This window comes from Mastacembelus armatus, chromosome 4 (assembly GCF_900324485.2).
Source record: "Mastacembelus armatus chromosome 4, fMasArm1.2, whole genome shotgun sequence".
Classification (NCBI taxonomy): Eukaryota; Metazoa; Chordata; class Actinopteri; order Synbranchiformes; family Mastacembelidae; genus Mastacembelus; species Mastacembelus armatus.
Window position 1 is genome coordinate 25,197,749 of NC_046636.1, and position 12,353 is coordinate 25,210,101.

Here is a 12,353-nt window from a genome sequence, read left to right on the forward strand (position 1 = left end):
CATCCTTGAGCTTGGGAAACCCTTTTGTAAATGTTTGGAAAAGCACATTTTACATAAACAAACAGCGATATTTTCAAAGATAACAGGTTTTTACCAACAGCAGTGATATTTCACATGCTTTTCTACACAAGGCCACATATGTTCACTTCCATGCAGTCATGCTGCTGCTGTATGTTGACGATTTGCTTGACACATCTCTCCATTTTCCTTGTCAATTGCTCGTTGTAAGAAACAGAGAAGTTGTACTTGGTACTTGTTCTGACTTTCCTGGCCTGTATCTGTTGTTGGTGTCTGCGTTGCATTTCGTAGACTGTGCTAGGTTTGTAAAAAAAAAAAGAACAAGATGAAGAAAAAACGTGTCGCTGCTGTTATTGTCTTTTCACTGGCATAAAGATAAGTTTGGAAACTGAGCTGGAGGTTCACTGTTGGTCACGTTCTCTCACTTCCTACGTATTTGCTTGGTTGCAGTGCTGTGTGGGAAAAACTGATTTTTAGAGGGAAGCCAAATTCTACCACGCAGATTTTGTGACCATTGGAAATTACAAATGGAAAAAAAAATCTTTTTAATCCAAAACTCTCTCGTATATTTACTGGGTTGCATGAATTCCTACTTTTGCCAGTTTCTGTTGATAGTTAAAAAATGACAGGGTGCATCATTTATTTGCCAGGTTGAAGGGTCTTATCTGCGTTCAAAGCAAGTGTTTCTCAAGAGTGTTGAATCCACTTGTTGATCTTAATGTAGTTTCAACCCTGAGGGCTGGGGTTTGGCAATTAATCTAAGTGGAAGGAAATAAAAGCTAAATTCTCAAATGTGAAAACCTTATATATTCACCTTTTTTAAAAAAAAAAAAAAAATGCCACAAATTTAAGGAAGGAAAATAACTGAACTGCTCACAACATGCAAAAAGGTTGGAAAGTACAAATCCAGAAAAAAAACCTTTTGGATTTCCAAAATATTCTGATTAGAAACATTGCTAATTAAATTTCATACAGTAGATTCACTAGCAGCCCAGATAGAAGGAAAAAAGGCATAAAGGACTTGGCAAGATTGCGTGTTTCACATACTCAAATACACACACACTTGCTCTCCTCCATCCATTAACAGCAGGGTTGGGACGGAAGGGGTGAGGACTGGGGGTGGGGTGTGGCTGCGGAGGGGTGAGGCAGGCCTCATTATTTGGGCTACGCTGCACTGAAAAGCACTGGGATTGCTTTCATTACAGAGCCAAATGAAATAGCAGAGGCTGATTACCCGCGTGACGGAGAGAGAAGACGAGCTGGATTACTCTCTATTGGGGAGCAAGAGTGAAAGAACGGGGTGAAAAAAGGGGAAGCGGGAGGGAGGAGGAGGAAGACGCCGCCTGGCTGTACTTCCCCAATGATACTCCAAACAAGTGTGGGTGGGTGGGTGTTTTTGAGCGTGAGAGAGAGAGAGAGAGAGAGAGTGACATGGAGGGGTTGGGGGGGCTGCCAGAGTCCCATTTTTCAAACAAGGCTCCCTGGGGAGGGATATGAATAATAACAACAGTGGCAATGCAGCATGTAAAATATCAAACCAATATCACGCTCACATTTCTCCCTTGTGTAGCTCTCACCTTGTCTTTTTTTTTCACTATTCCAGTATCTCTGTTAGCTGATTTCTAGTAGACTAGAAGATTCTTAATATAAAAGAGGCACATTTGTGTAGGTTGGAACAAATGGCACCTCAAATGGTTTCTCACCACTATACAGAGATTCTGGTGTGTGCGAATTGGGAAATGTGAGTGTGTGTGCAGCTGTCATTTCAGAGTCAGAATGAGTATAACGTCAGATCTGGGGAGCGTTGACGACTGTGCGGTGACAGCAGCTGTTAATCCATCAGACAGGCTTGGAGGAATGAACACCTGTGATCACCACAGAGCCAGAGAACACGTTAGGAGACCACATCACACGCATGACCTGTCAGATTGTCCATACAGGCACATATGAATAAAGGTGTCTAATAGACAGGTAGAGTTTTTACGGAAGATGCTTTGACATGTCAAAGTAGACAAACAGGTTTAAGTAATAAGAAGTCTGATTCTATTTAACTGCTCCAGTTTCAGGGTCCTGTTATTGTGCATGTCGGTCAATTGTCATATCCTACTAGACCATAACAGTACCACTGTAAATATTATTAGTAACACCTCGGCTTTTTCTAACATGACATTTTGACTATAAAATATTTTTTTTGATGTGAAGAAACGATGAGAGGTTGAAGGTAAAACCGTGTAAAAATGGTCAAAATCTTCCCAGAGATTTTGTCTTGACGTAACAGGAGTTAAAGGGCTAATACATCACTAGACGTCCATAAATCTGAGGGACTTATGAGGGATGAAAGGAAGAGGAGACATCCTGACGTTGAAATCTTGACTGCACACTTTGGCTTTTAAAGGTCTTGAGTCAGTGTCTTCCTAGAGTGATGGAGTCCCACACGAACAAAGACATTTTTGTCAAAGATGGAACAGTGTTTGTTTTCACACGAGTCATTTCTGTCTGTGCTCGTCTCACTGGATTAGATAGGCAGGGCAATTTCTCATATTTAATTTTATAGAGAAATCAAGTTGTCAGGTTTTAATTGCTTTTCATCTACGCTATCAAGGATTTCTCCAGATGCTCTTTCGCACAACAAACACAGACCTCCAGGCTGCTTGCATGCACAGAGGCAGGGGATCAGCCAGCTGTGCACACACGCTCAATGCCACAAGCGAGGAACAGGACACGCATGCCAGGCTAAAAGCCTGCCGTCATCCTTCTCTCGTAACCTCTATTCCAGACATGCTAATCCCTACATTTGTGGCAGGGAGGCATGGAAGAGATAGATCTGAGGTCAGGGTGAGCAGGTGCGTGCATGCCGCCAGGCCCTGCCAGAAGACTGCAATCAGAGAAGGTTTGGAGATGAAGCAGCTGCTGTTTTGGGGGATTTTGAGGCGAGGGGCATGTACGTAGGGTGGAGTCTGGAAAATATTCTTATCTACTCCTGCCACCTATCTGTTAGGATGGAAAAGCATATCTGGCGCAAAGAACTGAAAAGTACTGAATTGTGTCAAGTTCAGTATGTCCTCATCATTGCAGTGTGAGGAATTAGCCAGTCCTGAGGCCTGATGAATCGTGTAGGGCTTGAGAAGTCATGTGATAAGTTGAGGAAGCTTTAAAAGGTGGAAACAGATTTAAAAAAAAAAACACATCAAGTTGTTTCAAGATGGAATGAGTAGCATCAGCATGCAGTTTATTTCCATAGTCAAAGACAGGCAGTGGTTTTCTTGTCTTGAAGCAAAAGAAACCAGTTTTGATATAAATGTAGAAATCTAGAATGATTTTCTTACAGCTACAGTTGAAAGATTTTTGACAGTAGAAAAGGCATTTAGATTATTTTTTAGTCAAATGTGCAAATTTCCAGCTTCTGAAATATGAAGATTTGGAGCTTTTTCCGTTTCATGCCACTGTAAACTGAACATCTTTGTGATTAGACTCTAAGCTGTACAAAATAAGAAATCTGAAGAAGTTGGACTCTTTCAAACGATTTGTCAAATGATGGCGAGTTTTATTAATAATGCAGATGAATTTTGCTGTATAATCATATATCACTGGAAGGACTAAGACGTTAGTGATAAAAGAACGTACATGATATTAAAATCACTTTAAAAATATGTTGGTTTTTTTTGTTTTCAGTTTAATGTTCCTGCATTACCTCAATGGGAGTCTGTTTGATCAGCACTAGCTTGAATGGCAACGGGGTGTAGAGAGGGATGCTGGGAAGGCTGTCCACCAATCCAAATCTCAGCCAGCTCCTTCAGTTATCCTCCTACGAAGTGACCTTTGCCTCAGCTCCCCCATCTTCTTCCCAGCTGCTCCCTGGATAAAGCTCTCTGATCCTGGGGAGCTTATCGCCAGTGTCTGCCTGTGTCTTCACTCTCTTTGTTCTCCATGTAATTGCAGTGTATTGAATCTGAGAGCCATGGAGGTGCAGAGTAGGGGAGGAGAATCATCACACACCAGATGAATGTGTCTCTCCTCTGGGGAGAGTAGTACAACTCAGGTCGAACAGGAGAAAATGGCTTCGGCTAAGGGCTCCCTGCATGAGCGGCAGCCTCCAATGGGACCCCTCGCCGCTCTCCTCCTGGCCCCACTCCACCTCCGAGCTGCTTAAAAAAAGGGACTTGAGAATGACAGAAGTGTTTCATATTCAGTGGCTCGACCAGATGGAGTCTTTGTTCTTCCTCTCAAACACACCCGGCGCGTGCATGTCTGTCTGCACAAAAACGTGACACATGAAACTGCGCACACACATGCATGTACTCTTCCTCGCCACACAGCAGCATAAAGCCAGGATCATGGTGACAGGGGGTGGTGTGATTCTCTTGTCCTTTTTTGTGTTCACATAAGTCATATGCAAATAGGCATTGTACACAGAGAATGACACAAATCCACCATGTCTAAATCCTCAAAGAAGATTGGTGACGGCTATTTAGTTAACATGATTTATTAAGGTGTTTGACCTAGTTAGTGCATGTAGCCATTAAACGGTTTTTGTTTGAGGTGTTTGGAGAAATCGGATCTGTCATAGCTGTAATTTGAAGACATAAGATTTCAATGAAAAGGAGTTTATTAATTTTACTGAACATGTTTGAGCTTTTTTCTCTTTATCTAGACATTCACAGCCAATGAAACAAAGGTGTCTGAGGACGACAACAGGTAGGATGTTCAATATTTTTATGTCTAAAAATGTCATTTTCATTGTGTGATTTATAACCACAGTTTGAAAACACTGTATTGTTTGTTTAGAGTGAGTCTGGCACTGTTGCACATCCAGGCTTTGCCTTGAAACCATCATCAGGAGCAGTAAGTGATGTCAGGAAGGAACAGCTAATAAATAAGGTACAGTGATTGGAAAAACTAAAAACAGACATATATTCCTTGATGTCATATCAAAAGCTGGACCACAGCAAAATTAAAATTAAAAACAACAACTATGATGAATGTTTTACATTTTTTAAGAAATTAAAATTAAACGATAATGTAAAACATTAACAAATGAGTGTGAAGTCTGTAATTCAGAAAGCCTTAGTGAAAGTTTTCTCCATTATCTAACATCTCTTCTTCAAAACTTGATTAAACCGCTTGAGCTAACGTTAATATGAACGAGACTAAAATGTCACAAATCAATATTAAAATATCTGAAACTTTTTTACTAAAATGTTTATTTATATATGTTTTTCATTAGTGACACTTCTGACTAGTTTTTTCCTGTGTTTTTTAATATATAAGCATTTTGAGGCTACAGTCGCCATCTGTGTTGTGTCAGACTCAGTCTGCACAGCAGCCAGTGATCCAGAAGCTGCTTCACTGACAAAACTGTTTAACTAAAAACTAACAAAAATCTAAATTTGGACTGTAACTTATATACTATAGATTTTCATTAAAAGACTAAAAACAAAACCTAAGTGCCAAAGCAAACACTGCAACAATACCTCTGTCAGTTCATGGACTAACTGTATGTATAAGTGATTTTCAGACGGTAAATCCATGTTAATCAAACTAAACCTTATGAGGTTTGAGTCAGATTAATGACAGAAGCACGGAAGAAGAGGATAGCAAGGAGGATAAAAAAGAGGAGAGTGAACAGAAATCATCACATTATATAAATGATGCTACACAACTTAGCATGGTGGCATTTTCTAATGTTCCACGTGGCACAAGGCCACAGTCATCATCCCCGGCTAATTCTGGAACGAAAATGTTCAAATGCTTCTGACAGGAAGCAGTCAGTAACCTTTAGGATGGAAACGCTTGGCTGCTATTACATTCTTGTCTTTTTTTCATCAGAGATGGAGGCGCACACATCCTTTGTATGAAATGCCAGTCTGTCAGCTCCTGTCTGGTCTTGCTGTGCAATGTGGGGTGAACAATAAATTGGGTTGTTATCTTCCCATCTATTGCTTCTTTTTAAAGAAACATTCACAGCAGCACAGATTTTGGGGAAACCAGAACTAGACATATAAATTGAACCTGCCAGTCTGGTTATGTAATTAATTTACCAGGTAATGAGACATATTTTCAACATGATATTAACACAGTATATCTTTCCTGACTAACATCTACCTCATCTCACCCAACTGAAAACCCACAGTTAAAACAAATATCATGAATTTCTCTGCATTGTTCCTGTGAATGGGAATAAGACAACACCAATCAATCAGCTCCCCATTAGGATATTAAATGAGTGCAGCAGGTTAACTCAGGTGGCATTTCTCTTCTCTCTGAGCAGCAAATCAGCACATGACAAAGCAGAGCAGGAACAACTGGAACACCCTTGGGCTCTGTGGATCAGCAACATTTGGAAGAATGTAATGTGTTGTAAATGAAACACAGCAAAGCACTATCAACAATCAGCTTCAGCTACTAGAAAGCCAAATATGCCCGGCTTTGCAACCTTGAAAATGGCAGCAGCAGTTGCATTTTAATAACAAATACAGCCTGGTCTAGATTAGAAAGGGTTAATACTTCGTATGAACATCGACTAGAGCATATTGATATGTTTTAACATCTCCCAGACTTATGATAGAAAAAATGCAGACAAAATCACTGTCATTGGGATTTTTGCATGTTCCCTTGACAATTTATGCAAATGATCAGAGACTGAGCCTGGCCAAGAGGAAGGGGGCTGAAACGCTGATTTGATATAACATGACACGGGAAATTCTCATAAAAATGGAATAGGATTTATTTTATTTGCTAAAGGCTATAAAGATATCAGGCACTACATCACCCTAGGCAGAATTGTCATTTACAGAACACCACCATTAAATAATTCACATCCAACACTTCTATTCAATAGTGGTTAGTTGATGTGTGAGTGGTTTCGAGATGTGCTGATGAGAAGCAAAAATGCCCACAAGTGTAGTAATTAGCCATGCTAATTCAGCTCACAGTGCAGCTGATGCTGACAAAGTAGAACATAAACCGATGAAAGATAAGCCGAATGTGGTATTACAGAGTCAGGCCTGAATAGGGCCACCATACACAAGTCCAACTCTGCAGATTTTAGTAGAACATAGTTTTTCCTGTGGCACCACTATCAGGACAAACTTCACCTTCTTGCCCACTAGTGGTGAGAATCTAATACTGCAAGTGTTGCCTCTGTATTTTGCATTCATCCTATAGTTTTGTTGCCTGAGCTGTGATGAGCATCACAGCCTCGTCATCCTGCTGGTCTGATAAACCTTGAATCTTATTTTGTGTTACAGTGCACTTCAAATCTTAACATCATTAATAATAAAATCCTAGTACCATGTCAGTTTTTATGCACACAAAGCAAAAAATATACCAAGTAATTTGTAATACTATTGTGGCAAATGTTTTCACAGAAAATAAATAGTTTACCAACTCAAGTTGTGATGGAAAATGTAAGTGTTTTAAAACTTGCATATAGGACATGCAAAAAAAAAAGTGCCCACTAGATTTTTTCAGCCAATAATGAAAAAATAAAACAAAAACACTGACAGACACAATACTGATAAAGATAATCATCCTCTGTTGTTCAACATATTATCTAAACTAGTTTCACAAACTAATATTTAATTAGGGGCTTGGTTTAGTCCATGTCTAAGCAACTGCCCTGTTCTATAAATAGTGGCTTTAAATGATTTTGATTGTTCTCTAATCTACAGTCTGGATTTGTTTTATTGTATCAATACTTTGTTTTATCCATGCTGCTGCAGCTGTTGTGCATAAAGAACAGCTGGCTAATTGCAGGACTTTGTCAGTTCTGACTGTAAGACCACATTCAAAACTTGCTGAGGGGGGGTAGCGCCCCCGCCTTCACAAGCACAGCCGAGAGCAGGTCTGCAGGTCCAGAGGGGAGGGGCACCACATTGGCAGAGGGATCTCCATGTTTGTGGTCAGAGGTCACAGGTGTAGGAACCTTCCCCCTATTTAGTGTGGATTTGCCAGCCCCACTGCTGCCTCCTACGCCCAAACTGGACTTGCTGTTTTCCACTGTAGGGATGGCGGTGCCCAGGTGGGGGCTCCCCACCGCAGGAGTCCCAGTGGGCTCCGTGCTCGTTTGACAGCAGCAGAGCAGCCGGAAGAACGCTGCCCTCATCTCTCTGCTGGACAGAGTGTATATCAGAGGGTTGAGGGCAGAGTTGAGCACAGCTAGAGCGATGAACCAGTCCACCTCGTAGAGCACAGGGCAATTATCTGGGCTACAACCCACATCCAGCAGCAGCAGGAGGAACAGGGGGGCCCAGCACATGACAAACACTCCAAGAACAATAACCACTGTCCGCAGCAGGGCCAGTGAGCGCTCTGAAGGCCGGCTGCTCACCCTGCGGCCGCTAGAGGTCACCAGGCGGTAGATCCTGATGTAGAGGATGATGATGGCCACCAACAGTGCGCTGAAGACACTAATGCAGAAGGCCACATAACTCTTAGCATAGAGTGGCAGCACTGTGGAGCAGGAGGCCAAATTGTTCAGGCAGTTCCAGCCCAGACTGGGCAGGGCGCTGAGCAGCACTGACACAAGCCAGCAGGCCACCAGGAGGGCTAGAAGTCTCCCTCGACCTGCAGTCTCACAGGGACGCAGTCGCACCATAGTCATGTGCCTCTCAATCCCAATGGCCAGAAGACTGAACGTGGAGGCGCTGAGAGCCACAAACATACTCCCTTCTCTGGCCAACCACTGCACTGGGGTCAGGAAGAAAGTGTTACGTCCTGAAGTGAAGATGTTAACTACATAGGCCACACCGGCCAGCAGGTCTGACAGTGCCAGGTTCCCAATGAGGAAGTACATGCGGCTGTGAAAGCGCTTGTTCCTCCAGAGAGCAAGAAGAACCGTGATGTTCTCCAGGACAATGAGCACGCAGATGAAGAGCAGCACAGCCATCTTACAGGCCCCGCTGCTGCGAGGCCGGTCCCACTTCCCCGAGTGGTTGTAGTGGCTGACGATGACCAAATTCATCCCTTCCTCCAGCGTGTTCCCCATGCTGCCCGCCCTTCCTGGCCTTCCTCAGTCACACAGCAGAGGGTGCCACAGCACTGGACACAGCAGAGGGAGGACGGTCATCTTACAGCCTCTTGAAGGGCCTGTCAATCAAATGAAGTTAGCAGATATGTTTTAAGTAGATATAATTTAGATTTAACACTGACATGCCACCAAAGTCAACAAGACTTTTGACAAATTTATATCTAGAATGACTAGAAAGAAAATGTTATTTAAAAACATTGAAAAGCAGGTGTAATAATTTAACCTTACTGGGCTTAAGTATGTCTTTTATGTGTACTGGCCTAGAGAACAGCAACACTTAGGAAATGTAAACTGCATAGCGACATAAAAGACCTAAGGCAGAAAGAAATAAACAAAAACCTGTAAATTCAGGACATTACAAGTTTTTTCCAGTGTCACCCTGGAGCAAAGGGCTGCGGCAGTTCTGTTTTGTTCAACTATCCTACCACAGTGAAACTCAGATAAATGTCTGTGATCAAAGATAATGGCGAAATAGCATTTGTAATCCTGAGGCTGGTTAAACAGGTTTTCTCTCAATATTAAGGTCAGAATTCAATCCTCATAATGAGCCTGTTGTATCAAAATAAAACCAACCTCTCCAGTAACAAGATGAGAAGAACTCATGGAGATCTACAAAGAACTTTCCTGTGTTGAAAAAGCTGCGCTAAGCTCAGTGGAAACGTTCATTTGGAAACGGAGGGTTCAAAACCTGCAGTCCGCGACAAAATAAAGTGCCTGCACAGTCAAGTCTAGAACTACAGCAGCTTCCTGTCGTACCTTCTGGGTTTTGCCTTCATCCAAACATCCCGTGGGTGAGGAGAGATTTACAGTTAGAAAGTTTCTTTCTTCCACTTTTTGCGTAAAGGTGATGGTAAAAAAAGGATGTTGCCAAAATGGGATATACTCGATGTGTAGTGAAATGTCTATAGCTTATCCTGGTCTGTATGAAAAGATCCTCCCAATGAAAGTCTTTCATCCAAAAGCCCACTCTATCCACTCTGTCCACTCTGTCCACTCGGCTTTTCCTCCTCTGTCGTGTCCTCACTGTGCGCTAGGACCGTCTTGCGCTCACCCCTCCCAGCCGGTGGGGCGGGATCTTCCATCACCTTTTGTTTTTTACCATTAATTATGCGTCAGAAGAAACATCAGAATTACCAGAAGCTGAAATTCAGATGTGGCATTTTGCGTTTACACCTTAGTTTTGCATTTTGGAACAGAGCAGCCAGAGTTTCAAGCGCAGCTTCCACGGTTGTTTGTGTTGTCCGTGGGCAGAGAGCTCGCTGTGGTGAAAAAACAAAAACACCTTGTTGATCTTTTCTGATGTGTCATAGCATCTCTGCGCTCAACTTGTCCCAACACATGTTATAGTTTTTTACCCTAAGGGCTTCATGAGCTCACTGTAGTTGTGTCATCCTCAAATAGCCTCGCACACCTTGATGTGTTGCTTTGTTCCTGTTTCGCACTGGTTCCCAGCATCAACTTCATGCGTCCATACTAATGTTTTTATACATTACTGCTGCGTATGTTCAGGGTTTATGCGTAAAGAAATATTCTCAGTCAGCCCCCGGTGCGTTTTGTCAGAGTATAGAAAGCAAACTGTGGACTCGGTCATGCCCAGAGCTCGGTGCTCAGCTTTCTTACAGTCTGACGTGTGTTTATTTGCCTTTCTGGATAATTCATCTCCTGCACTGAGAGACACAGAAGTTTCAAGGCCATTTACTCTCTCAGACTCAGTCATTGTTCATCGTGTTCAAATAAAAGATGATTCAGCCTGTTTGCTCCTGCAGAGTGTGAGATAGTTCAGACCTCTCCCATTACAGCTGACTGGAATGGATGGGAAGGGAAGAGTCACACGTTCCATCTCCTTTAATGCATTTTTTTTTGGGGGGGTGTTATTTTGAAAAGAAAAAAATGTTATATGGCATGTGAGGTTAAGTCGCAGTGGGGATAAAGGCAGTTTTATCTGCCAGTATCAATGTTCAAGTTCAAGCTTCAGGTCAGGTCATGATCTTCTGGCACAGTCTGTTGTTTATCTATTACAGTGACACTGCTGGACAAAATACAAGAAACCTTCATTTTGGAGAAATTCACTGAAATTTCAGTATAAAAGCAGAGGTAAAAACTGATCACACCTTGAAGAACTATGTCTGCAGCAATTAGTGGTTGGACGAGGAACTACTGTAATTATGCAGGGTACGGTAATTCCTGCGTCATTGTGTGCAGCTGTATCTTTGAAGCAAATCAGGCTGTAAGCGAAAACAGCAGATGTGCTCAGTCAGCCATTGCTGCAAATGTAAAAGTTGTCATGAAATTCCACGCTGTATCCCTGTGGGCACCAATCAGGCTTTTCTCACCACAAGGCCTGGTCATGTGTGACTTGAGGAGCCAAATGACTGAGAACAACAGCAATGAGAAACCACAGCTGTGTGTGGACAGCATGGGACCGGCTGAGGCCTATGTGTGACCCTATAACACATCCTCTTCAGTACTGCTGGTCCCGCACACAGACACCCCCTGGCCCTTCTCTGAGCTGGCTGTGCATTGTGTTCAAAAAACACAACGCACATTCCTATCACATTCCCCAAAAGCCAGTCTAACCCCTGGATGGTGCAATGAATGGAAATACCGGGTAGTGACTGTACTTCCCTTTGACTGTTTGTGCCATTTCGTCCATACAATGGGCACTGACTTTAGGCAACAGGATTTCACATTCAGCCCGGGAGAGTTAAAAAAGATGGTGGGAATGAATTCGACAGACAGCTGGCCAGGTCGCAAAGCACAAGCAGCTACATGATGGCTGAGGGAACATTTCATACAGGACAAATCTGGAGACAGCATGAGAACTGAAGCTTGAATTAAGGAGGTCAGTTGAAGGCGAATCTAAATCTAACTGCTGCACTGTGGCAAAAGTACAATTTTGAGAAACTTGTACCCGAGTACTTTGACGGCTTTAGTCACTAGCTATTTTGAAATAACAATACTTCTTTGACAAGCATTTCTTAAGTCAAGAATGAATTCCCAGTCCCACATTTTAAGCCAGCATTGAGCAGAACTCCTTAAAGTGTTTAGAAACTTTAAGATTTTACCCTCTACCAGGCCATGCAACCAGAACGCCATCTATATCTGATTGGTTTAGAAAGTCTTGCATGGAATCAAGTATGTTGAGAGGGAGCGCTGGTTTGTTTTGTTTTCTTCTTTTTTCTTTGCTGCTGTCTACTTGTTTTTCAAGCGGTCCATCTCGTCTGTTTTTTGTTTTTAGGTTTTATGTTTTTGCTGGATCAAATAGCCTAAAATAGCACAGGGCCTGCCAGAAATGGAGACTGTGATG

At 42.4% G+C, this 12,353-nt stretch overlaps 1 protein-coding gene across 1 annotated transcript; it reads right to left on the reverse strand.

Moving 5' to 3' along the window:
- Positions 1–4,996: 4,996 nt before the first annotated feature.
- On the reverse strand, positions 4,997–10,718 carry s1pr3a (sphingosine-1-phosphate receptor 3a). Its single transcript, XM_026305324.1, has 2 exons — positions 9,803–10,718; positions 4,997–9,105 (listed from the first exon to the last, which is right to left on the reverse strand). The coding sequence occupies exon 2, from the start codon at positions 9,002–9,004 to the stop codon at positions 7,805–7,807; it is 1,200 nt and encodes a 399-aa protein (XP_026161109.1). The 5' UTR covers positions 9,005–9,105; positions 9,803–10,718; the 3' UTR covers positions 4,997–7,804.
- Positions 10,719–12,353: the final 1,635 nt, after the last annotated feature.